Genomic DNA, 28,000 nt, shown 5'->3' with positions numbered 1-28,000 from the left:
TGTAACAGGGCTTTTAATTTTCAAGTGTATTTGTAAACAACACCTCATCTTCACAACTCAGTAAAGTTAGGTGGGATTAAACTACCTGTTGCTGAGACAAGACAATCGAGGCAGAGTGGGCTCAAAGAGTTTGGGTCACACAGCTTCTCAATGTTGCAATCATGGTAACACAGGACCGTTAGACCACCACTACTGTTCCTGTTCACAGTTCTTTCCTCCCAGACGTGAGCAACATCAAGAACAAAAGAGTAAGGCAAACAAAGCTCTCCTCTTACCTGTCTGCTGAATGGTAGTTATGGCCTGAGCATTGCACTGTAGCTGTAACATGTGCTTCAACATGGCCACTCCCCAGGTACTCAACTCGGAACACAAGATAGGAGGTGCTGCGGCGTCTGGCTTCGAGGAGTCGGCTGCTTCCAGCTGCCTGCAGAGCGCCGACACACTGAGGGCACAGAGGAATTTGTATTCTGGGCTATGGTGCTCAGTATGGGGCAAGAGGTGGAAGACAGCATTGTAGTTATTTTCATATTTGCCGTTGACATCACAGCCTGGAACTGGGGTCTGAACTATGTTGCCATTCTCCTCACTCTCCCCTCCCAGGTCAGAACGGAGTGTGTGTACCGGAGTCTCGCTTTCAGGTGAGCACATGTCCTTGTTACTAATCTCACTGCTAAGCTTCCTTATGACTTTGCTGGCACCCTCGAATCTAGCTAAAAGGGTCGCCCTCAGCGCGACGTGGCAGAAGATACCCAGTGTGAGCAGCAGCCCCCCGAGAGGACACTCTCTGTTATGGTAGAGCCCCCAGGCCTGCTGCATACACTCGTGGCTGCAGTACTTGGCATAGCTGCAACCGTCACAGGGAACCATGGCCAGAGTGTGCGTCAAACATCGGTGACAGTAGAGGTCCCCATTTGTGACTCTGGTATCCCACTTGCTTGCTAGGCCTTGATGTAGTGGGGGCCTTTCTCCAGGGTTAAGGACACTCACGAAAGCATCCTCCTTCACCAAGAGCTCTCCAGGGAGAATATCTTCTGTGGCAATCAGATAGCGGCCTCGTAAAGGGTCCATGCACAGGCTGACAGAGGATGAGGCACAAGGAATCTGTTCATTCACCTCCCTTAGGTCCATATCCTCAAAGATTTTCGTTAGAGTTGTTGGGAAGGTTGCTGTGAGCCTCTCCCTTTCTTGTACTTTCATTTTCAAACGACACAGGTTTCGCTGCAGAATTTGAAACTGGGCAGCTGCTACAGTTGGTTTGGCAGCAAAGTTACTTTCAAGATCCCTGATGGTCTGGCCTGCCTCCTGTAGTCTCCCCAGGGTCACCAGACACTCGACCTTTCGCAATGTCACCTTGGGTTGCAAACTTTCTGGATACCCATGCATCTGTGCCCTCGTGATATCTTTAAGACACATCTGAAAATAGAAAGGAAATCCCCTATGAACTCCTTGGACCTGACTCTTCAATGTCTACTAAAAATCTTTTTTTTTTTTTTAAAGATTTTATTTATTTATTTGACAGAGAGAAATCACAAGTAGACGGAGAGGCAGGCAGAGAGAGACAGAGGGAAGCAGGCTCCCCGCTGAGCAGAGAGCCCGATGCGGGACTCGATCCCAGGACCCTGAGACCATGACCTGAGCTGGAAGGCAGAGGCTTTAACCCACTGAGCCACCCAGGCACCCCAATGTCTACTTAAAATCTTAACAAAAATCTACAGGAAAGTTAAAGATGATTAAAAATGGAGCGACTCTAATTACATGCTTGCTTATTTCTTTAAATCATATTCTGCTGTGTGATCTTTTAAGAAATTAAGTCATACTTGCCAAGGATATTGAATTTAATTGTCTTATTAAATATTCCTGTTTTGAGGGCAAAAAAAAGTCTTACAGACAGAAGAATTGTAGTGATTAAAGGAGTAGGCTTAGAAGTCAGACAGATCTGCAATCCACTCCTGACTGCTTCTTACTAGCTGTATGACCTTGTGCAAGCAACTTAATTTCTCAGTATCTTAGTGTTCTCATCTGAAAAACACAGATACCTCACAGGGTTGTTTTAAGGATGAAATAAGGTAATATACCTAAAGTGCTGAAAAGAGCGCATGCGTTCAATACATGGTAATTGCTGCTACAAGAAGGGAAATAAAAATAACCAATGTAGAGAGGTTATAAAGGGTTACATAGTTCACAAGTTCTTCCAACTGTTGTCCTCAATTGCCTAGGACTTTCCTGCTTAGGGCCTAGAGTTAAATTCTTGCTCGCCTCTTTTATTTTATTTCATTTTTGGAGAGAGAGACAGAGAGAGATGGCAAGAGTGGCAGAGAGGGGCAAAGGGAGAGGGAGAGAGAGAATCTTAAGCAGGCTCCACCCAGCACAGAGCCTGATGTGGAGCTCGATCTCAGGATCCTGAGATCATCACCTGAGCTGAAATCAGGAGTCAAGGCACTCAACTGACTGAGCCACCCAGGCGCCCCACTTGCTTGTCTCTTTCAGTTCAAAGGGCAGTAAGTGTGAACTTGTGATTATTCAACTAGTTCTTAACTCTAGGACATATTTTAAAAATTCCTGGGGCATTCCAAAATGGATGTTACCAAAATGACATTTGAGAGCTTGGCTTTAGCCACCAACTGGGAAATGAGAAAAAAGCCACTCCTATCAAGCCCACTCTCTCAGAGGCATACACAGGCATTCTGGCGCAACTTCTAGTTGCCCATTCAAAATATGTATGGAGGGTGGACCATATTACCGCAGGGATAACCCTGAACACGCTCCTTATTAAGAAACAAACAAACAAGTAAATAGTTTGCAAACCCTTGGAACCCGAAGTATTATTAGCAACACATCTCACAGCTCATCTTGACACTGAGAACTGCTGACCCACTGGATATATATAGTTCCTGGCCCTGTGCCATATGCCAGGACTTCTGTCAACCAATACCACCCCACATGACCACCTGTGATAGGTAAAACTAATCAGGAGAAAGAAAAAATGCATCAGAACAAATCTGGGAGGATACCAATTTTCTTCCAACTTGACTAGTTCACAGCAGGGGCATTTTAGTGCTCTAAGGTAGGAGCAGAGCTGAAGGTCTAGTCTTCTAGTGAACCCCCTACCAATCGTTTCCAATCACACCAGGCACCCCGATACTCACTTCATATTCATCCATGTAGAAGAGGGCCGCAGAGCGATTGGCGTAACACAGTGAAATGTCCGCAGTGTGAGGCCTCGCGTGGGATATTCCCTGCAAAACAATGAACCAGTTAAAGACATCAAAGGAAACTAGAATTTTAAAACATAATTTCTATATACAACTTGGAGCCAGAACACATAACCCCAAGATCAAGAGTCATATGCTCCACCTACTGAGCCAGCCAGGCACACCAAAAACTAGCATCTTTAAAGTGTTTCTGGGGGGGATACCTGGGTGGTTTAGTCAGTTAAGTGTCTGCCTTCAAGTCAGGTCATGATCCCAGGGTCCTGGGATCAAGCCCCGAGTCCTGCTCACTGGGGAGTCTGCTTCTCCCTCTCCCTCTGCTGCTTCCCTGTTTGTGTTTGCACACGCATTCTCTCTCTGACAAACAAATAAATAAAATCTTCAAAAAAAAAAAAAACTTTTTTTTTTTTCAGATAATAAGGGCTATACTATGAAAGATGATAGGAAATTGGTCAAGTTAGTGGATCTCTTTGTGCTTCGGCTTCATTTTTAACTACCTTAGAGCCAAGCCGTGAAGATCAAGTGAGGAAATAAATATTCAAAGCACTTTGAAGACAGCAGCATCAGACGGAGCTTCAGCCACAAACAATACTGAAGGTAAATGAAAATGGAGGAAAATATTGCAAGCACAATCCTGCACATAACAAAGGGTGAGTGCCACAAATAGAAATTCACAGAAGAAGAAACACTAGTGATACTTATTTCTTAGAAAACAAATAGTTAGTTCATTTGTGGATCACAAAATATATGAAAACGAAAGCACACAATGTTTTGTTTTTTTCTACCACCAAACTGGCAAGGATTAATAATTATCATAAAGGCAGCATCTCAAACCACTGAAGAAAAGATAGAGATTACTCAGTAAAATTATTATGACCAGAAGGTAGTCACTGAAGACAAAGCTGGCTCTCTATGATAAACCTTTCATTAGGATAAATTCTAAATGGATCAAAATCTTAATGTAAAAAATGAAACTCGTGGAGCACTAGAAGAAACTATGGGAATAACCTAAAGCGATGTTGGAGTGAGGAATCCCTTTCTAACTATGATACAAAACCCAGAAGTTTTATAAGAGGTTAATAAATTTGACTACATAAAACATTTCTTTACCAATAAAAGCAATCTCAAAAGGCAAACATGGAACTGGAAAAAATATCTGCAACTCCTATCACAGGCAAAGGGCTCATTTCTTTACTTTATAATTAGTTCCTACAGATCCATAAGATAATGACCAATAATTCAATAGGAAAATATGCAAATAATAGAACAGAGAGTTCTAATGGGAAATATAAATGGCTCGTAAACATATGAAAAATGCTCAACTTCATTCCTAATCAGCAAAATGAAAATTAAAACTCTACTGGATTTTGAAATGATTATGCTAAGGGAAATAAGCCAGAAACACAAGAACCAATACTGTATGATATCACTTGCATGAGGTGCCTGGAATTGGCAGTATCACAGAGACAGAAAGTAGAACAGAGGTTGCATGAGGTGAGGGGGAAGGGAGGTATGGAGAGTTATTGCTTGTTTGGGTTGGTGAGAATGTTCTGGAAATGTATAATGATGATGGCTGCACAACACTGTGAATGTGTTTATTAATGCCACTCCATTATATATACTTAAAAATGGTTAAAATGGAACATTGTGTGTAGTGTGTATTCTACCACAATAAAAAAAGTTTTCATCTGATAAATTGAGAAAAATCCCTATTTTTTACCTATCAGACTGGCAAAGATAAATAAAATTGATAGTGCAATGAGTTGTCAAAGGAGTGGGAAAATGGGCATTCTGTTATGTTGCCAGTGGGAGTATAAGTTGGTTTCACGATTAGGAAGGGCAAGTTAGCAATATGTATGTATCTTTCACATCCATCCGTATCATTTATATCTCCATTACACCAGCAATTCTTCTTGAATTTATCCTACAGATAGAAGCCTTTACCCTAAAGATATGGACAAAATAACATATGCAAAGTTTCTCAACACTAGGTTGTTTGGAATAGCAAAAGATAGGAAACAACTTAGATCAATTATGTATAGATCTACAAGACACTGGTTAATAAATTATATATCCATATTATGGAAAATCATGTAGCTATCAAGAAAAGAATAAGGACGCTCTTCATGTACTGATGTAGAATGATTTTCAAGATACTATTAATTGAAAAAAGCATGGGGCTGAATAGTGTATATAGAATGTTACTTACATAAAAAGTATGTGTGCAGGAATAAGAGTATTTGTATTCATTTTTATACGCCAAAGTATCTCTGGAAAGATACATTAAAAAAAGAAAAGATTTATTTATTTCCTTGAGAGAGAGCACGCATGTGAGCAGGGGGAGGTACAAAGGGAGAGAATGCAGCAGACTCCTTGCTGAGCACTGAGTGAGGAGCCTGAGGTGGGGCTTCATCCTAAGACCCTGCAATCAGGACCCTGAGATCATGACCTGAGCTGAGATCAAGAGTCAGGGCAGTTTAACCAACTGAGCCACCCAGGTGCCCCTGGAAAGATACATTTAACCAGGTTCTCTTCTGGTGTTGGGTAAACAGGTGGCAACGGGAACAGAAGAAATAGACTATATTATAAATATACTCTCTACTTTTTGAATTCAAACTATGTAAATACATTTCCTATTCAAAAATAAACAGAAGGGCACCTGGGTGGTTCAGATAGTTAAGCGTCTGCCTTGGGCTCAGGTCATGATCCTAGGGTCCTGGGATCAAGACCCCGCTGTGAGCTCCGTGCTCAGCTGAAAGTTTGCTTCTCCCTCTCCTTCTGTCTCTCCCCGTCCTTGTGCTCTTTCTCTCTAGCTCTCTCTCAAATAAATAAATAAATAAAATCTTTAAAAATAAATAGATAAATAATAAAATCTTTTTGTTTTTTAGATTTTATTTATTTATTTGATAGAGAGAGCAAGAGCGCAAGCAGGGAGAGCTGTAGAAGGAGAGGGAGAAGCAGGCTTCCTGCCAAGCAGGGAGCCCAATGCAAGGCTCTATCTCAGGACCTCAGGATCATGACCTGAGCCGAAGGCAGATGCTTAACTATTTGAGCCACCCAGATACCCCAAAATCTTAATAACTAGTACCGCCTCCTCTCTTTCTACCTGCCTCTCTGCCTACTTGTGATCTCTCTGTGGAATAAATAAAATACTAAAAAAAAGGGGGGGGCACCTGGGTAGCTCAGTGGTTTAGGCCTTTGCATTTGGCTCAGGTCATGATCTCAGGGTCCTGGGATTGAGCCCAGCAGCAGGCTCTCTGCTCAGCAGGGAGCCTGCTTCCCTCCTCTCTTTCTACCTGCCTCTCTGCCTGCTTGTGATCTCTCTCTCTCTTTCTCTCTGTCGAATAAATAAATAAAATCTTAAAAAAAAAAAAAAACACTAGTATTGCTAAGGACATAGAGAAACGAACGTTCCCATACTTCACTAGAAGGGTTATTAACTAGTTCTTTCCTAGAGAACAATTCAGCATCAAGTACCAAAGGCCTTAAAGAAATACATTCAACTGACCCAGCAATTGCTCTTCTCAGAATTTATCCTAAGAAAACCATCAGATGTGTAAAAATATTTACATAGAAATATTTGTAGCTCTGCAATACCAAGCAATCTGCCAGCATTAGGAGACGTTAAATCAAGTATAGTTCCCTGTAATGGAACACTGAGCTAGCTGTAAAAAATCATGGGCTAGTGGAAAATTTAATAACACGAGAAAATGGTCACAATAAATTGTTGAGGGAAAAAACCAGATTACAAAACAGTAAGTGCAGCATTATCCCAATTTTGTAAAAGAAAAACATATTTTCGGAGGAAAAAGTGTCTGGATGGATATAAGCAAAAATGTTAACAGTGCCTATCATTGGTTATGGGATTTTTTTTACTCCTTATGCTTCTCTCTATTTTCCAAATAAATTACAAAATATAGTACTTTGATAATGAGATAAAAACAACAAATATTATTTTTAAAAAGAAAGAAAATAGCAGCTTTGTAGAAAACTGCAAACTGCCATAACGACCAAAATTTTAGCTTCATGAAATAGGAAGGCTCATCTCCCTCCATATCCAGAGCAAGCCTTAATTTTTTTTTAAGCCTTAACTTTTTTGTCTGATTTCACTTTTTTTACTTGTTTTCCTTGAAAAACTTCCCATGGGATCACATTTCTGATGTGCAAGCATAAAGCAGAAGAAATTAGCTCTGAAAAAGAACTATTAAGCCATTTATTAGTGTATCATTACATCTAGTGAACCTGAATTCTTCAGCATTCACTAATGCTTACAGGAGTCCAGTAAATACTTTATGTGACAACATTACAAAGCAGAGCCTTCATCAGTCCCAGAGCTTGTTGTTCTAAGTCTGATAGTTGCTGGAAAACTAATTCCAAATATTAACACTTGGCCCTGGTAAAGATTCAGAGTGGGGGTACACCATTCAAGTTCATGCTCATTCTTTCAATATGCAAGATCACAGATGGGGGGGGAGGGGATCGGTTCACTCTTGCTTTAGGCCCATATTTATCTCTTAAATGTTACAGAAGAAAGTCTCTCAGGGGTCCTGTTTCAGTTTCTACCATGGAAGCCGGACAGTAAAGGCAGCAGATCGATAAAAGCCACTCTTTCTCATCAAAATCTAACTCAGTGATGCTTAATTTTAAATACTGGCATACCTCATTTTAATATGCTTTTCGGACATGGTATTATTTCCCCCCACAAATGAAAGGTTTGTGGCACTCCTGCATCGAGCAAGTCTGTCGGCACTGTGTAATGGCATTTGCTTACGTTGCGTGTTACATTTTGTTAATTCCTGCAATAGTTCAAGCTGTTCATCATTATTGTATTTGTTATGGTGAGCTGGGATGAGTGACAATCACTTGCTGAAAGCTCAGATGGTGGTATTGTTTTTAGCAATAAAGTATTTTTAAATTAAGGTATGTATACATTTTTTAAAATTTTTTATTTATTTTCAGCATAACAGTATTATTTTTTCACCACACCCAGTGCTCCAGGCAATCCGTGCCCTCTATAATACCTACCATCTGATACCCCAACCTCCCACCCCCCCGCCACTTCAAACCCCTCAGATTGTTTTTCAGAGTCCATAGTCTCTCATTGTTCACCTCCCCTTCCAATTTCCCCCAACTCCCTTCTCCTAACTCCCCATGTCCTCCATGCTATTTGTTGTGCTCCACAAATAAGTGAAACCATATGATAATTGACTCTCTCTGCTTGACTTACTTCACTCAGCGTAATCTCTTTGAGTCCCGACAATGTTGCTACAGAAGTTGGGTATTCATCCTTTCTGATGGAGGCATAATACTCTATAGTGTATATGGACCACATCTTCCTTATCCATTTGTCCGTTGAAGAGCATCTTGGTTCTTTCCACAGTTTGGCGACCGTGGCCATTGCTGCTATAAACACTGGGGTACAGATGGCCCTTCTTTTCACTACATCTGTATCTTTGGGATAAATACCCAGGAGTGCAATTGCAGGGTCATAGGGAAGTTCTATTTTTAATTTCTTGAGGAATCTCCACACTGTTTTCCAAAGAGGCTGCACCAACTTGCATTCCCACCAACAGTGTAAGAGCAAAGGAAACAGTCAAAAAAACAAAGAGGCAACCCACGGAATGGGAGAAGATATTTGCAAATGACAGTACAGACAAAAGGTTGATATCCAGGATCTATAATGAACTCCTCAAACTCAACACACACAATCATATCAAAAAATGGGCAGAAGATATGAACAGACACTTCTCCAATGAAGACATACAAATGGCTATCAGACACATGAAAAAATGTTCATCATCACTAGCCATTAGGGAGATTCAAATCAAAACCACATTGAGATACCACCTCACACCAGTTAGAATGGCCAAAATTAACAAGACAGGAAACAATATGTGTTGGAGGGGATGTGGAGCAAGGTATGTATACATTTTTTTTTTTAAAGATTTTATTTATCTGATAGACAGAGATTCCACATAGGCAGAGAGGCAGGCAAAAAGAAAGAGGAAGGGAAGCAGGCTCCCTGCCTAGCAGAGAGACCGATGCGTGGCTCAATCCCAGGACTCTGGAATCATGACCCGAGCCGAAGGCAGAGGCTTTAACCCACTGAGCCACCCAGGCGCCCCAGGTATGTATACATTTTTTGTAGACATCATGCTATTGCACACTTAACGGACAATGGTATGGTGTAAACAACCCTTAGGTGCACCAGGAAACCAAAAAATTCACTTGACAAGCTTTACTGAGGTAGTCTGGAACCAAACTCAATATCTCCTAGGTATCTCTGCATCTGTTGACAACCTTCCAAATGGAGTTCAAATAGGCTGCAGCAATTGAACTTATTTTCCTTTCAGACTTCTAAGTCATACTGGTTGTAAACTATCACTATGGCTAGCCAAAAATTGAGGTGCTCTCTAAACTGGGACTATCAAACCAACAGCCTCGTTGGTCATCAAATAAAAATGGCGCGCAATTCAATGACAGCTAACAGACACTGGCCAAGGCAGAGCCAAGGGTCCAATAAGCCTATAGTGCTACAAGGTATCTGTGGGAATCTGAGAATCGAAGTTTCTGGATGAAACCCAGGACACACAATACAAACTACCTGTTGTCCTGGCATATAACCAACAGCAGAATTCTGCCGGTTTTCTTTCTTTTTTAAAGATTTTATTTATTTATCTGACAGAGAGAGAGGGAGAGATCACAAGTAGGCAGAGCAGCAGGCGGGGGCGGGGGGAGCAGGCTCCCTGCTGAGCAGAGAGCCCAATGTGGGGCTCCTTCTCAGGAACCTGAGATCATGACCTGAGGCGAAGGCAGAGGCTTTAACCCACTGAGGCACCAAGGTGCCCTTGCCGGTTTTCTTTATCAAATTCAATTCACAAATTATAAACAAAACAACCAGTGGCTACACAATTCAGCAAAAAGCTTAAATACACATTGCTAAATTGTTAACATAGCCCTTTTTGCTGAGCTGGGGGTGCCTTACCTTAGAGTACAGCACTGTGGCTCCCACATAATCCTTCTTCTGAAATTTTTTATTTCCTTCTTCTCTGTAGAAAGGGGGAGCGTTGGGGTCCTTTCCCACAAGGTAACCGCTAGCGAGACTTTTTAAAAACGTCTCATCCTCAGGCCTTCATGAAGAAATAAACAAAAAAGAGCACACATTTGTTATTTCAAGAGAAGCTCCTAACCATTGAACTTGAAATGGGAGTACCTATAAAACCCTGGGACACATGAGATTGTGTCATGTAATGTGAATGGAGGAGAGTGACCTTGCCTAAAACAATGGATTCTTTGCTAATAATTTCCTTCTTCTCTACTCCCTTTCTACCTTTAAAAACCTTCCCTTTCCTGTAGCCCTTTGGAGCTCCCCTCTACTTGCCAGATGGGATGCCGTTCAACTTTTTCTTTTCTTTTCTTTTTTTTTTTTTTTTAAGATTTACTTATTTGAGAGAGAGGGCATAAGCAGAGGGAAGACGTAGAGGGAAAGGGAGAAGCAGGTTCCCCTCTGATCAAGGAGCCCGATATAGGGCTTAATCCCAGGACCTTGGGATCACGACCTGAAGGCAGATACTTAACTGAGCCACCCAGGCAACCCAAGATGGTGCTCAATTTATGAATCAATTAATAAAGCCAATTTGATTTTTAAAATTTACTTGGTTGACTTGTATTTAACAAAGGAAGTCACATAGCAATTCTTTTTTTTTTTTTAAAGATTTTTATTTATTTATTTGATAGACAAAGATTACAAGTAGGCAGAGAAGCATGCAGAGAGAGAGGAGGAAGCAGGTTCCCTGCTGAGCAGAGAGCCCGATGTGGGGCTCGATCCCAGGACCCTGGGACCATGACCTGAGCTGAAGGCAGAGGCTTTAACCCACTGAGCCACCCAGGCACCCCAATTCTTTTTTTTTTTTTTTAAAGATTTATTTATTTGAGAGAGAGAGCGAGAGAGTGAGCGAGCGAGCAAGCGAGAGAGCACACGCACAAGCAGGGGGAGCAGCCAAGGGAGAGGGAGAAGCAGGCTCTCCAATCAGCAGGGAGCCCGATCCCACGACCCTGGGATCATGACCTGAGCCAAAATCAACAGTCAGATGCTTAACCAACTAAGTTGCCAGGTGGCCCTAACACAACAATTCCTTGGTACTATTTTTTCAAGTAATTCTGAAATTATTTTAACCTGAAAAGCTAAAAAAAAGTATACAAATGCTCTATATTATAGTAAAATTAAAAAATTTGATCTAATACACACACAAATATACACACATACTGGCAATGGAGACTATACCTTTCTTCCATCAAGGAGAAATACTATAGAATACCCTAGGTTCTCTCTTTGACTGTAAAGCAATAAAGTAAAATACGCATAACGTGAAAACTAAAAATTCTCTTAAGCAACTCTTGGGTCAAAGAAATCAAAATCAAAACTTGAGAATGTTTAGAAAAGTGTATTTCAAATTTTTGCTTACAAAGACCTGTAGTAGGGAATAACTTTTAAACTATGATTCAGTATGATGCATCTGAGTATGTATATATTGAAATTTCACAAAACATTACTATGCATGAGTTAATATCAAATACCTTATTAGTATTTAAACACAATATAGAAAAAATCTCAACACAAAAACGAAAATTAAAAAAGATTTAATTTAATTAAAAAATTTAATTTAAAAGGTGCTTGGGGCACCTGCATGGCTCAGTTGGTTAAGCATCCCAACTCTTGATTTCAGCTCAGGTCATGATCTCAGAGTCCTGGGATCGAGCCCCATGTTCGGCTTTGTGCTTGGTGCAGAGTCTGCTTGTCTCTCTCCCTCTGCTCCTCCCCCCACTGGGGCTCTCTCTTTAAAATAAATAAATAAAATCTTTAAAGTGTGCTTGTCTGCTTTAAATAAATTCCAGTCTAAAACACTATGAGGACTATACCCCATGCATATCTGGTGTACCATAAGGCCTGTTCTTTTTTATTTTTGTGTTAAATTAGGTTAACCCCGAAAATCCTAGTTCAAACGAAAAGACTGTGGTAAACTGCAAAACTCTTCTTGCCTAACAATGGATATTCTTTTTTTTTTTTTTTAAAGATTTTATGTATTTATTTGACAGAGAGAAATCACAAGTAGATGGAGAGGCAGGCAGAGAGAGAGAGAGGGAAGCAGGATCCCCGCTGAGCAGAGAGCCCGATGCGGGACTTGATCCCAGGACTCTGAGATCATGACCTGAGCCGAAGGCAGCGGCTTAACCCACTGAGCCACCCAGGAGCCCCACAATGGATATTCTTTATCCTAATCCAAAATGATGATAAATTCAATATTGTCTAATTGTTCTTCAGGGCAATTAACAACTTAGCTGCAATCATTTTCTTTTCTTTAGGTACCGAGTTAACTCAGTAATTCATTCAAAGTTTTCAAAAGCAACTGGATATTCTATCCTTTTTTTTTTTTTTAAATATTTCAAATTTTCTTCTGGAATAGTACAATAAGAATTCAAGGAAGTGAGATAAAACAATTCTTCTAATTAATCTTTTTATGGTGGTAAAATATACATGAAAAAATTTACAGTGTACAGTTCAGTGGCATTGGGCTCACTCATAATATTGTACAATCATTACTACCATCCATTTCCAGAACTTCGTCACCACTGCAAATTGAAACTCTGTACTCATCAAAAGATAACTCCCGGGACGCCTGGGTGGCTCAGTTGGTTAAGCAGCTGCCTTCGGCTCGGGTCATGATCCCAGCGTCCTGGGATCGAGTCCCACATCGGGCTCCTTGTTCAGCAGAGAGCCTGCTTCTCCCTCTGCCTCTGCCTGCCATTCTGTCTGCCTGTGTTCGCTCTCTCTCCCTCTCTCTGATAAATAAAAAAAATCTTAAAAAAAAAATAATTTAAGGGACGCCTGGGTGGCTCAGTTGGTTGGACGACTGCCTTCGGCTCAGGGCGTGATCCTGGAGTCCCGGGATCGAGTCCCACATCGGGCTCCCAGCTCCATGGGGAGTCTGCTTCGCTCTCTGACCTTCTCCTCGCTCATGCTCTCTCTCACTGTCTCTCTCTCTCTCAAATAAATAAATAAAATCTTTAAAAAAAAAAATAATAATTTAAAAAAACAAAAGATAACTCCCCACTCCTCCTTCTCCCTAGTCTCTGATAACCTCTATTCCATGTTCTGTCTCTATGAATTTGTCTATTCTAGGTACTTCAGGAAGTGGAATCATACAATATTTACCCTTTTATGACTGGCTTATTTCACTTAGCATCCTATTCCCAGGATTCATCCCTATTGTACCATGTATCAGAATTTCATCTTTTATGGATGCAGAATATTCTATTCTATGTACATACCAAATTTTGTTTATCCATTTATCTGTGGATGGACACTTGGGTTGTTTCCATTTTGGACTATTGTGAAAAATACTGTCATAAACACTGGTGTGCAAATATATCTGTGCAAGTTCTGTTTTCAATTCTTTGGGGGTACAAATGTAAAAGTGGGACTGCTAGATCATACAGTAATCCTAGTTTAAATTTTTTTTTAAGATTTTATTTACTTATTTGACAGAAAGCACCAGCTGGGGGAGAGGGAGAGGAAGAAACAAACTCCCTATTGAGCAGGGAGCCCAACAAGGGACTTTAGTCCAGGACCCTAGGATCATGATGTGAACTGAAGGCAGACAATTAACCCACTGAGCCACCCAGGCGCCTAATTTTTTAGTTCTAAAAAAGTTCTAATTTTGAAGAATTACACTGTTCTCCAGAGTGGCTATACCACTTTACATTCCCACCAGCAATGCACAAAGGCTCCAGTTTCTCTACATCCTCACAGACACGTGCTATTGTTTTTGTTTTGTTTTTTTCCCTAGGAGTCATCCTAAGAATGTGAGGTGTTATTTTATTGTAGTTTTGATTTGCATTTCCCTAGTGACTTTTCATGTGCTTATTGGCCATTATATATCCTCTTGGGAGAACTACTTGAGTAATTTGTCCATCTTTTTAAAGTTTTTTATTTTTTTAATTTGAGAGAGAATGAGTGAGTGAGAGCATAAGCAGTGGGGAGGGCCAGAGGGAGAGGGAGAAGCAGACTCCCTGCTCAGAAGGGAGCCTGATGTGAGGCTTGATCCCAGGACCCCAGGATTATGACCTGAGCTGGAGGCAGACACTTAACTGACTGAGCCACCCAGGTGCCCTTTTTGTCCATTTTTAATAGGTTGTTTGTTCTCTTGCTGTTGAGTGTAAGAGTTTGCTATATATTCTAAATATTAATTCTTATCAGATATGTGATTTGCCAGTATTTTCTCCCATTCTCTGGAATGCTTTTTTTTTTTTTTTAAATGATTTTATTCATTTATTTGACAGACAGAGTAGGCAGAGAGGCAGGCAGGGAGAGAGAGGAGGAAGCAGGCTCCCTGCTGAGCAGAAAGCCCGATAGTTGGCTCGATCCCAGGACCCCAGGATCATGACCCCTGTGGGATGCTTTTTTAAAAAAAGTCTTTTTATTTTTATTTTTAGTAATCTCTCTGCCTAATGTGGGGCTTGAACTTATGACCCTGGCATTAAGAGTCGCATGCTCTATTGATTGAACCAGTCAGGTGCCCCTCCATGGGTTGCCTTTTTACTCTGTTATTATCTTTTTATGCACAAAGTATTTTAATTTTCATTTGTTGTCTATTTTTTCTTTTGTTGTCAGTGTCTCTGGTGTTATATCCAAGAAAATATTGCCAGCCGGTCATATGCTTTTGCCTTAGGTTTTCTTCTAGAAGTTTTATAGTTTTAGCGCTAAAGTTTTAAGTCCCTGGGCTATTTTGAGTTAGCTTTTGTATCTGGTATAAGGTAAAGGTCCAACTTCATTCTTTTCATGTGGATTCTAATTAGGGAGCAGACAGAAAGAATCAAGATTCTTCTTCCAGTCTTGCCTTTTCTCTCTAGACACCTACAAAGGGAAAGCCTCTCTTGTCAACCAGCAAAGCATCAAGTCCTAGCCTCAGCACAGGGTACAGAGGATAGTACGTCTGATAATTTTGTTTTTCATGACTGACTTTTTTGAAGACTCAGGACAAGAAATGTTCCACACTCTGGTTTTGTGTCATTGCTTCCTCATAATCAGGTTCAGATTAAACAATTCTTGTCAAGGATATTAGTACATAGACGAATCTGTATAGTTCCTATTGCTTCAAGTCAGGAGACATACGATATCAAGTAGTCCCCATTGGTGATGCTAAGTTTGGCTGCCTGCTTAAAGTGGTGATTGTGGATCTCTCCAAGGTAAAGATACCTTTCCCTCTGAACTCAGTAAGTAATCTGAGGGTCATACTTTGAAACCATGTGAATAACCTGTTCCAATGGTCTTTCTTCTAATGGTTTGAACATCCATCGATGACCACTGCCGCAATCAGTTATTATCCTGGGTTATAAAATGGTGATTTTCTAGTTCTATCATTATTTCTAAATTTATTAATTGGCTTTCTGTAAGACAAATGTTTCCTCCTTTCTTTCTTTTACTTATTTATGTCTTTGAGTATCACCATAGACTTAAAATAATTCAATGTTAGAAACTATTTTTAGGGACGCCTGGGTGGCTCAGTTGGTTAAGCAGCTGCCTTCGGCTCAGGTCATGATCCCAGCGTCCTGGGATCGAGTCCCACATCGGGCTCCTTGCTCGGCAGGGAGCCTGCTTCTCCCTCTGCCTCTGCCTGCCATTCTGTCTGCCTGTGCTTGCTCTCGCTCCCTCTCTCTCTCTGACAAAAAAAAAAAAAAAAAAAAAAAAAAAAAAGAAAGAAACTATTTTTAGGGGTGCCTGGGTGGCTCAGAGGGTTAAGCCTCTGCCTTTGGCTCAGCTTATGATCCCAGGGTCCTGGGATCGAGCCCTGCATCGGGGGAGCTCAGCAGGGAGCCTGCTTCCCCCCCTCTCTCTGCCTACCTCTCTGCCTACTTGTGATCTCTCTGTCAAATAAATAAATAAATTCTTAAAAGAAAAAAAAAAGAAACTATTTTTATAATACATTCTGATGCTCCATTTGTTCTAAATTTGGCCAGTGGGAACCTCTTCAGGTTGTCCCTTATGTTCTCTTTATATACAAATCCATTAGTCTTTTAATGCTTCCTTACTTTCTGGTACAACAAGGTATGCCAGCTGAATCAGTGTAAAATCAAAACAAACAGTGTGGATAATGAGTCTGTTTAGGATTTCCCAGGACAGTGAGATATTATTAATTGTGGGGGAGGGTCATTGTCCTCAAAAGGATGATGCTGATAAAAGTTACCTATCTTGGGAAAACATTCCTCAAAGACTAAACCAGCAAGAAAGAAAAGTATATGCCTGGGTTTAAACTTTAAAGGCCCAATTCATACTTTTATTTAATGGACATTCATACAAAGTGTAAGTTTAAATGTTTTGGTCATTTCAGATTATGATTGAATAGTTTTACAAACAAGTCTTCAGAGCTACCTTGTTCTAAGTAAAGCAGTTTGGGGATGAAGCAGTGACAGATACATAGAAAAAATTAAAATGGAGGCAATTATTAACTACAGGGAAAACAAGAATTGTACAAGAAGAGAAATGTAATTCAAAGTCTATGGTTCATATGAGTAGTATTTACATAGATATTTGTTTAACCAACATTATATTCTACTGATTATATTACATTAAAAGCTATAATATAGTTACGACGATGAGGCAAAAACAAAGTATATACATGTGATTTGGAGTTAAGAGAGCAAAATTTGACATCTATAGCTAAAAGTTCAAAAAACAGCAGTTTAGAAACTGTTTAGAAATATGAAATTAAGGGCACCTGGGTGGCTCAGTGGGTTAAGCCGCTGCCTCCGGCTCAGGTCATGATCTCAGGGTCCTGGGATCGAGTCCCGCATTGGGCTCTCTGCTCAGCAGGGAGCCTGCTTCCTCCTCTCTCTCTCTGCCTGCCTCTCTGCCTACTTGTAATCTCTCTCTGTCAAATAAATAAATAAAATCTTTAAAAAAAAAAAGAAAGAAATATGAAATTAAATACCCAAGAAAACAATTAAAGCAGCATCCTCTGGGAAATGGGAATGGGGAAGAATGAGACAAAGGGTTGCTGTTTTTCTTTATAAGTTGTGAATTACTATTTGACTTCTTGGGCTATATGTGTATTATTCCGATAAAAATTTCAACTAAAAATGGAAAATATGGGGTGCCTGGGTGGCTCAGTCATTAAGCATCTGCCTTTGGCTCAGGTCGTGACCCCAGGGTCCTGGGATGGAGCCTCACACTGGGCTCCATGCTGGGCAGGAAGCCTGCTTTCCCACTCCCCCTGCTTGTGTTCCTTCTCTCGCTGTGTCTACACCAAATAAACAAATAAAATCTTTTAAAAAATAAAGGAAAATGTTTCCATTAATTAATTAATTAAAAAAAAGATTTTATTTGTTAGATCAAGAAGGAGAGTGAGCACAAGCAGGGGGCGTGGCAGGCAGAGGGAGAAATGGGCTCCCCACTGAGCAGGGAGCAACGATGCTGGACTTGATCCCAGGACCCTAGGATAATGACCTGAGCCAAAGGCTCAGTGGCTTAAGTAACTGAGCCACTCAGGCATCCTGAAAAAAATAAAATAACCTAGTCTACACATTTTTACAGGATATTTCCACTAGTCTTTAAGAATCAAATGATCCCTACGTTATATGAACTATTTCAGAGCATAGAAAACAATGGGAAGCTCTTCAATTCGTGCTAGAAAGCCACCATAACCCAGATACCAAGAGTTGACAAAGCATGGGCACATGCACATACATGCACACACACAAGAATATGAAAGCTAATATAATTAATGAACATAGATATAAAATTAAAAGTATCAGAAAACTGAATCGAGCCATGTTAAAAGAAAGATGGATAATAGAGTTTATCTCCAGAACAGTTCACTTCAGTACATATACAAATGTAAGTCCTATAGTAACAAATCACAGGAGAAAAGGAAAATGACTGCTTCATCCAAAATATATTAAAAAATAGTATTTGATAAAATTCAATACCTATTTATGATACAATATAGGCAACTTCCCTTAAACTGAAAATGGTTATGTACTATAAACCTATGGCAAATGTCCTAACTGGTTGTTACTATTCAATATTGCACTGGAGGTCTAACTAATGCTATGATAATTAAAAGATAAAATAAGGGATAAAATATTAGAAAAGAGGATTATTTTTTGTAGATACAGCTATTTACCTAAAAATTCCAAGTGAATTGGCATAAAAACAATGAAATATGTGAAAATACAGTTAGTTGGCCAGTTGTAAGATGAGAAAAAATTCCTAGCTTTTATTTATACCACCAATTATCAGTTAGAGAATGTAATTGGGGGAGAAAAAGTCTTATTCACAATAATAAAAACTTACAATAAGTAAGAATAAATCTAAGAGGGAATGTATAAGACTCATACAAAGAAAACAATAAAACTTAAGGCTATAAAAGATGCCTTAAACAAATGGCAAGACATACCCTTTACTTGGATGAGGAAATTTAACATTGTAAAGATGTCAAGTCTCCTTAACTGTATCTATAAATCCAACATAATCCCCAACAAAAACCCAGTATTGTTTTTTTAAAGAACATAGTTACTTGACAGAGAGATAGAGAGCACAAGTAGGCAGAGGAGTAGGCAGTGGAAGAGGCGGAAGCAGGTTCTCCACGGAGCAGGGAGCCCGATGCGGGGCTTGATCCCGGGACCCTGGGATCATGACCTGAGCCAAAGGCAGACACTTAACTGACTGAGCCACCCAAGTGCCCCCCAAACCCAGTATTTTTTATGGATCCTGACAAGCCAACAAAAGTTACAAGGGGGAAATGTACAGAAAATACCCAAGATATTCTTGAAAAAGAATGAGTATACATGTGTGTGGGAACTTGGCCTAAGAGAAGCCACGTCTATACCAGACTTCCATGCTTTTGCGTGCTCCTTCCTTCTACTTCTGATAATAAAATCTCAGGGAGAAAACCATTTCTTATGGCTGAAGTAGGGACTATCCCAATGTGGCAAAGGGGTTGAGCATGTGCTAATAGGCCTGGACAATCAGAAAGGCCCCAAACCTTTGGTTGAAAGGATTCACTGGCAGTCAAAATCAGGTTGATTGGAGTCCAATCCAGACCTATTCTGTCCAAACTCTCAGGAAAGATGGCCTCTTTTCTTGTGGTTCAGGTTGTGCTCAAGCCTACCAATGTTTATTATGCCCATCAGGTGTAGAGTTTGTCTGAGAGATGAAGAGATAAAGTCTGATGCCATCTAAGGCCACGGATTAAAATCTGCCTTTGGATATCCTAGTTTCATAGTGTGCACATTTCCTAACTGAGCTAGGTTTCTGTCTCTTGAAACTGACAGAATTCTAATATGATACTATAAAGTCACAGTAAAAACCCTTTAGTTTTGGTTTTGTCTGTCAAATAAATAAATAAATAGGGACGTCTGGGTGGCTCAGTTGGTTGGGCAGCTGCCTTCGGCTCAGGTCATGATCCCAGCGTCCTGGGATCGAGTCCCACATCGGGCTCCTTGCTCGGCAGGGAGCCTGCTTCTCCCTCTGTCTCTGCCTGCTATTCTGTCTGACTGTGCTTGCTCTCTCTCCCTCTCTCTCTGACAAATAAATAAAATCTTAAAAAACAAACAAAAAAAAATCTCAAAAATAAATAAAATCTTAAAAAAAAAAGAATAATTTTATAATCTTGGAGTAGACCATCCTAAGCAAGAGACCTAACTCAAAAGCCATAAAAAATGACAGATAAACCTATATAAAAATGAAAGCACACACAATTTATATCAATGCAAAAACACTGCAAGTAAAACAAAGAGAAATAGGAGACTAGGAGAAAAATTAGTCACATATATAGCAAAGAATTATATGGCCAGAGTTTTTGTTTTTTTTTGTTTTTTTTTTTTTAAAGATTTTATTTATTTATCTGACAGAGAGAGATCACAAGTAGGCAGAGAGGCAGGCAGAGAGAGAGAGGGAAGCAGGCTCCCTGCCGAGCAGAGAGCCCGATACGGGACTCGATCCCAGGACCCCGAGATCATGACCCGAGCCGAAGGCAGCGGCTTAACCCACTGAGCCACCCAGGCGCCCCTATATGGCCAGAGTTTTAAAGATCTCCTATAAATTCATAAAAGACAGACAAGCCAGTAGAAAAACGGGCAAAGGACACAAACGAACAGCTTGTAGAAGGAATATAGATGGGCTGTGATGTTAGAAATGATGCATTCCTTCACTAGTAATCAGAAAAATGCAAAACAAAACAAAATGAAACAAAACAAGTACTAGACATTTTTATCCTGAAGTTTGACAAAATTAAAATCAAAGACTTGCTTTCTAGTGTCCTCAAGGATTATACAGAAGTGATTTTCATACATTATTCATGGTAAACTGGTGAAGTCTTTTTGGAAGACAATTTGTCAGTATTTATTAAATTTTAAATACTCATAACAAGTGATTGCAACCGTACCTCTTCTAAGAATCTATCTTAAATTCTTAAATACATATACAAGGGGCGCCTGGGTGGCTCAGTGGGTTAAGCCGCTGCCTTCAGCTCAGGTCATGATCTCAGGGGCCTGGGATCGAGTCCCACATCCGGCTCTCTGCTCCGCAGGGAGCCTGCTTCCTCCTCTCTCTCTCTCTGCCTGCCTCTCTGCCTACTTGTAATCTCTCTCTGTCAAATAAATAAATAAAATCTTTAAAAATAAATAAATAAATAAATAAATACATATACAAAAACATATAAAAAAAAAGTTGTCCGGATGCCTTTGTGGCTCAGTTGATTAAGCATCTGCCTTTGGCTCAGGTCATGATCCCAGGGTCCTTGGGTCAGGACCTGCATCAGGCTTCTAGAACACCAGGGAGCTTGCTTCTCCCTCTGCCTGCCTCTTTCCTTGCTTGTGTGCACACACTCTCTCTGACATATGAATTAAAAAAAAAAAAAAAAAAGTTGTTCGCTGTCACATTGTGTGTAACAGTAAAAATACAAGTGGAAATAACATAATCGCCCCTTGGGGCGCCTGGGTGGCTCAGTGGGTTAAGCCTCTGCCTTCGGCTCAAGTCATGATCTCAGGGTCCTGGGATCGAGGCCCCTCTGCTCAGTGGGGAGCCTGCTTCCCTCTCTCTCTCTGTCTGCCTCTCTGCCTACATGTGATCTCTGTCAAATAAAGAAATAAATATCTTTATTTATTTAATAAAATCTTTAAAATATATATATAATATAAATAAAATATATAAATTTACTTATATGTAAATAAATATATAATATATATTTTATTATATATAACATATATGTTATAAAATATATATATAATTGCCCCTCAACAGGGAAAGAATAACTACATTATGGCATAACTATATACCTAATATCACGGGGTTGCCCAAAAGATTAAGGTGTGACATTTGAGAAAACATCCTAGAATAAAGCACATAATATTATCCAACAGAATAAAGAAACAGATATGCATATATTTATTTACAATTATAGGAGAATACATAAAAAGAACTAAAAAACTCCAATAAATGGTGGTTATTTCTGTGGAACTGAATGAGAAGGGTAAAAGAGAAACTTTCCTGTTAAACTTCATTAAATATCATTTCAAATATGATGAATGTATTTCTAACTTGTGAACATTTGTGAAAAAGAAGACTAACAAGCAGACAAAAAAATAAACAAACCCCAAACCCAACTATTACCCTAATTGTACCTAGTTTATACCCAAACTACCAAGGCCCAATGCTGTGCTCATTATTTCTTCCAAACAAAATCTGAGTTCCTGCTATTTGTGAGACACTGTTGATAGTTGCCGGCACAGAGATAAAGATGTTAACACTGAACTTCAAAGGTATGCGTTAAAAGCTCTCATTTATATGTCATATTGAGTATTAATATGTGCCAGTTGATAAAGAGCTTTGTACATATTTCCAAACTACCATCCGATCAGTATTTATTAAATACCTGGGTTTTTGTTTTGTTTTTCTGACAGAGCACTGCTCTTGTCTGCAGAGAGAGAGAGACACAGACAAGATGTACCCTCATGGAGGTTATAGTTCAGTAGTGAAGATAGACAATAAGCAAATGACTACACAAATATATAAAGGAAAGTTAGGTAGTGTAAATGTATAAAAAGTGAAGGTGAGCCAGTTGGGACACAAGAGAAGGCTTTCCTGAGGAAAGATCTGGGTGACCCTGAAGGATGAGCAGAACTTAATTCGGGTGTAGAGGAGAAGAGAGAAACTGGGAAAAGCATTTCAGGCAGAAGAAATAAAGGGAGTCAAGGCCGTGTGGCAAGAAGCAGCAGAGTGCATGTCAAGAAGTTAAAGAAGGCCCATATGCTGAGAATCGGAGTTGGGTGAAGAAGAGGCCAGGCAGGGACACTTGGGTGGCTTAGTTGGTTAAGCACCAGCTTTCAACTCAGGTCAAAATCCTGGGGTCCTGGGATTGAGCTCCACATCAGGCTCCCTGCTTGGCAGGGAGGGAGTCTGCTTCTCCCTCTCACTCCCCTCCTGTGCTCTTGCATGCTCTCTCTCAAATAAATAAAATCTTTAAAAGACAAAAAAAAAAGGGGGCACCCGGGTGGCTCAGTGGGTTAAGGCTCTGCCTTCGGCTCAGGTTATGGTCTCAGGGTCCTGGGATCGAGCCCTGCATTAGGCTCTCTGCTCAGCAGGGAGCCTGCTTCCCCCTCTCTCCCTGCCTGCTGCTCTGCCCACCTGTAATCTCTCTCTCTGTCAAATAAATAAATAAATACTTTAAAAAAAAAGAAAAAAAAAAGAGGAAGCCAGGTAGATAGGCAGTGGCCAACTGCAATGTCTTGCTGGCTATATTAAGTTGAGAAATTAGGCTTTCTTGTAAGAACAAAGAAGATTCCTGAAGAACTTTAAGTGAGAGCAACAGAATCTGATTTCTGTTTTGAAAAATGATTCCTGTTGGGGTACAGGAAATAGTCTGGAGGGAGATAAGTATGCATCTGGGAAACAAGATAGTCATGGTCTGGCTACTGGTACTAACTTGGATCAGGGAGGTCAAGGGAGCACATTGTTTCTTTTGGTCAAATTCCCACCAAATTAGTGGCTTAAAACAAACAAAAATGTGTTATCTTAAAGTTCTGTCATGGAGCCATTTCAATGGGCTAAAATCCAAGTGTTGATAAAGATGTGTTGCTTTCCGGAGGCTCCAGGGGAGAATCTGCTTTCTTAACCTTTTCCAGTTTCTAGAGGCTGCCTACATTCTCTGGCTTGTAGCTCCCTTTCTCTACCTCCAAAACCTGCAGTGCTGCATCTCTCTGACGATTCTTTCACTAGTTCTATCTCCCTCTGACCCTTCTGCTTCCCTTCTCCACTTCTTAGGATTCTGGTGATTACACTGGGCTCACCGGAATAATCCATGCTACTCTGCCTATCTTAAACTTGGCTCATTAGCAATCTTAATCCCATTTGCAAACTTAGTAACTTAACATATTTGTAAATTCCAGGGATTTGGATGCAGCGAACATTGGATTATACACCTACCACGTAGGAAAAGGGGGAGAATCACCTTGATTTTATTGCAAAATTTTAAATATGTTTCGCGGCTCTCTTGGGGATTACAAAATAAATCCCTGATTCATTTATCATCTTCAGTTAGTACTTTTGCCATTTCCCGAACTATACAGACGAACCTTAAAACAATTTACCTCCATTTGCCCATTTGTCTATTACCATGTCTCACTTCTAAATGTTCTAAGTCTCATAAAAACATTATTACTATCATTGTTTTAAATAATGATTTTAAAAATATTTAGTCACATATTTATCTTTTCTGGTACCTTTCATTCCTTTCTGCAACTGCATGCTTCTATCTGGGATGATTTTTTTTTTTTTTTAAAGATTTTATTTATTTGAGAGAGAATGAGAGAGAGTGCAAGAGTGGGGACGGTCAGCGGGAGAAGCAGACTCCCCGCTGAGCAGGGAGCCTGACACTGGACTCCGTCCTGGGACTCCAGGATCATGACCTGAGCTGCAGGCAATCACTCAACCAACTGAGACACCCAAGCGCCCTGGGATGATTTTTCTTTAACTAGGAACTTCTTCAGTACTTCTTGAGGCTCTAATCTGCAGCAGATTGTCTCTCAGAATTTTATTTTATTTTTTTTGGCGGGGGTAGGGGGGCTTTAAAAATACTTTTATTTTGTATTCATTTTTGAAAGGTACTTTATTACTTTTTACTTTTAATTTTTTATTTAAAAATTTTTTTAATGTAATCTCTACTCCCAACATAGGGCTTAAATTTAAGATCCTGAGGTTAAGAGTCATAAACTTTCCCGACTGAGTCAGCCAGGTGCCCCACATGTCTAGTAATCTTTTACTGTGTTCCTGACTGTGCACAGAAGACCCAATAAAGCTAGATGACATTTTCCACTGTCAAAGTACCCCCTCTCCTATGTTAGGCAGATAGGATTAGGGGCCGGCTAACCTTCATCTAATTGAAAATTGAATTGGATCAGGGTGGGGCTACCACTTTGTTTCTTTTTTTCTTAAGATTTTTTAAAAAAGTAATCTGTACATCCAACATGGGGCTCAAACTCACAACCCCAAAATCACGAGTTGGCACACTCTACTGACTGAGCCAGTAACCCCTGGTTTCTTCCTGTTCCTTGGTTTAGTCCTCCTAAGTTTGTTTGTTTGTTTTAAGATTTTATTTATTTGGGTGCCTGGATGGCTCAGTGGGTTAAGCCACTGCCTTCGGCTCAGGTCATGATCTCAGGGTCCTGGGATCGAGTCCCGCATCAGGCTCTCTGCTCAGCAGGAAGCCTGCTTCCTCCTCTCTCTCTCTCTGCTTGCCTCTCTGCCTACTTGTGATCTCTCTCTGTCAAATAAATAAATAAATAAAATCTTAAAAAAAAAAAAGATTTTATTTATTTATCTGACAGAGAGAGAGAATACAAGCAGGGGGAGTGGGAGAGGGAGAAGCAGGCCTCCTGCTGAGCAGGGAGCCAAATTTGGGACTCAATCCAAAGGCAGATGCTTAATGACTGAGCCCCCCAGGTAACCCCTCCTAAGCTTTTGGTTGAAAGCCTGAAAGGTCTCTGTCTCCTCATGCCTAAAATCTTTGGTCTCAGGACATTTTGAGCTTAGATTTTTAACCTACCATACTACAGATGTTCAAAATCTGGCAAATGTGTTAAGGGGGAGAACATTTGTTCCAAGCCCCTTTCTACTAGTGGGATCTTACTCACCATTGTTGAGACAGTAGAAATTTTATTCTGCCTTTTTGGTCGGCCTCTTGCACTTCCTAAGAACTCAGTAAATGTCCCAGGAGATAAACCTACTGTTTGGGCCTTGAATTTGGGCCTCCTCTATTTTTTAAAACATTTATTTATTTTTTTAGGACTCTCTACACCCAAAGTGGGGCTCAAACTCATGATCCCACGATTAAGAGCTGCATGCTCCAATGACTAAGCCAGCCAGACCACCCCCCATGAGTTATTTTAAAATACAGAATGGTTGGGGCGCCTGGGTGGCTCAGTGGGTTAATACCCCTGCCTTTGGCTCGGGTCATGATCCCAGGGTCCTGGGATCGAGCCCCACATCGGATTCTCTGCTCAGAGGGGAGTCTCCTTCCCCTCCACCCCTGTGGCGCCTGCCTCTCTGCCTACTTGTAATCTGTCTGTCAAATAAACAAATAAAATCTTAAAAAAAAAATTACAGAATGGTTCATAGGTTTCTAGCTTTAGGAACTGAAATAAGGCAGTGCAATTTACTAAGATAGGTACCACTAGAAAGGACTATGAGTTTGATTTTGGGTATGTTGAATTTTAAGGTTCATAACATTATATTTTTTATTTGACAGAGAGACAGATATATACAGAAAGTGAGCATGTGCATGCGCAAGCAGGGGGAGTGGCAAGCAGAGAGGGAGAAGCAGGCTTCCCTCTGAGGAGCGACTCAATCTCAGGACCCTGGGATCACAACCTAAGCCAAAGGCAGACACTTAACAGACTGAGCCACCCAGGAGCCCCTGAATTTTAAGTATCTTTGAGACTTTAAGTAGTCCACTGGATTTAGAGATTTGAGTCTCAGAAGAGAGGTGAGAACTAGACATAGAATTTTCAAGGTAATCAGCATATAGGGTGTAACTGCCGTCATGGGTATGAATGAGACTCTATCAGTTGAGAAAACACAGCGGAAAGGAAAGAGCCTAGGGGCACCTAGGTGGTTCAGTTAATTGGGCGACTGACTGCCTTTAGCTCAGGTCATGATACTGGAGTCCCGGGATCAAGTCCCTCATCAGGGTCTGTGCTTGGCAGAGTCTGACTGTCTCCCTTCTAATGCTCTTTCTCGCTCACTCTATCTCTCTCTCTCAAGTAAATAAAATCTTTTTTTAAAAATTTTATTTATTTGACAGAGATCACAAGTAGGCAGAGAGGCAGGCAGAGAGAGAGAGAGAGAGAGAAGGCGAAGCAGACTCCCTGTTGAGCAGAGAGCCTGATGCAGGGCTCGATCTCAGGACCCTGAGATCATGACCTGGGCTGAAGGCAGAGGCTTAACCCACTGAGCTACCCAGGTGCCCCAATAAATAAAATCTTTAAAGAAAAAAAAAGAGAGAGTCTAGGCTGGAGTCTGGAGGAACTCCAACATTAAATGACCAGGCAAATTCTCTTGATTTACATTCCTTTCAGTACACCAAAAATTCAAATGATTCTTGCGGATTATGACATCTTGCTGTTAGCAAACCATATCAAATTACCTTTGGATAACTCTGCCTATTACTATTTCATCAACAGGTGTCTATCTTATTTATATATTTTGGGGGAGGGGAGAGGGAGAGACATCTTAAGCAGACTTTACGCTGAGTGCAGAGCCTGACAAGGGGCTTGATCCCACGACCCTGAGATCATGACCTGAGCCAAAACTAAGACTTGGTAGCTTAACTGACTGTGCCACCCAACCTCTCTGATTAGTATTTTTATTTATTTGTATTTTTAATTTTTTTAAAAAAATTTTATTATTTTTAAAAATATTTTATTTATTTACCTGAGAGAGAGCATGAGCGAGAGAGTGCTACCAGCAGCAAGGGCAGAGGAAGAGGAGAAAGGAGACTCCCCGCTGAGCAGGGAGCCTAATGTGGGCCTTGATGTCAGGACCCTGAGATCATGACCTGAGCTGAAGGAAGCCGCTTAACCAACTGAGCCTCCCAGGTGCCCCTATTTGTACTTTTTAAAGATTTATTTATTTATTTTAAAGAAAGAGAGAGAGAAAGGAGAGAGCATGCACGGGGTGGGGTGGAGGGAGAGGGAGTAACTGCTATGTGGACTCCCCACCAAGCACGGAGCCCCACACAGTGCTGGATCCCAGGACCCTGAGATCACCACCTGAGCCAAAATCAAGAGTCAGATGGTTAAGCAACTGAGGTACCCAGGCACCCCTAATTAGCATTTTAAAATGAGACAGAGGAAAATATCAAAGTATACCATAGATAGTAAGCATCTATATTCTGTTCCAAGGTGAACTTATCCAGTCTGTGACTTGAGTGCCGCTGTATGACTCCCAAATTTCTATCTCTAGCCCAATGCTTGCCCCTAAATGCCATGCTCATTTCGAAAGCTCCACTTGGATGTCTATTAGACATCTCAAACTGAACAATGAACCCCTGATCTTCTTTCCCCAAAAGCTCCATCTGCTGCCCTCCCAGGTGATGGTAAACTCATCCTTCTTAGGCCTATATCCCCAAGCCACGTTTTACCTCTCTCATTCTCTAACACAGTACATCTCATCTTCTTCTCATTATTCCCTCAACTTCTTTAGGGAATTCTATTATGTCTACCTTCAGAATCTAGCC

General features: G+C 40.6%; 1 protein-coding gene across 2 annotated transcripts in view; it reads right to left on the bottom strand.

Moving 5' to 3' along the window:
- The window catches only part of SMYD4 (SET and MYND domain containing 4), a 54,866-nt gene that overhangs the window by 23,458 nt on the left and 3,408 nt on the right, over nt 1–28,000 (bottom strand). For both annotated transcript variants that reach the window (XM_044248165.1, XM_044248166.1), the window contains exons 3-5: nt 10,195–10,339; nt 3,147–3,236; nt 276–1,413 (exon numbers count right to left, since the gene is read on the bottom strand). In XM_044248165.1, the coding sequence (XP_044104100.1) occupies nt 276–1,413; nt 3,147–3,236; nt 10,195–10,339 (1,373 nt within the window). The remainder of the gene's footprint in view (nt 1–275; nt 1,414–3,146; nt 3,237–10,194; nt 10,340–28,000) is intronic.

The sequence above is a fragment of the Neovison vison genome, chromosome 5 (assembly GCF_020171115.1).
Source record: "Neovison vison isolate M4711 chromosome 5, ASM_NN_V1, whole genome shotgun sequence".
Taxonomy (NCBI): domain Eukaryota; kingdom Metazoa; phylum Chordata; class Mammalia; order Carnivora; family Mustelidae; genus Neogale; species Neogale vison.
Note: the sequence above shows the minus strand (reverse complement) of the source record. Positions and strands in the feature narration are given on the sequence as shown.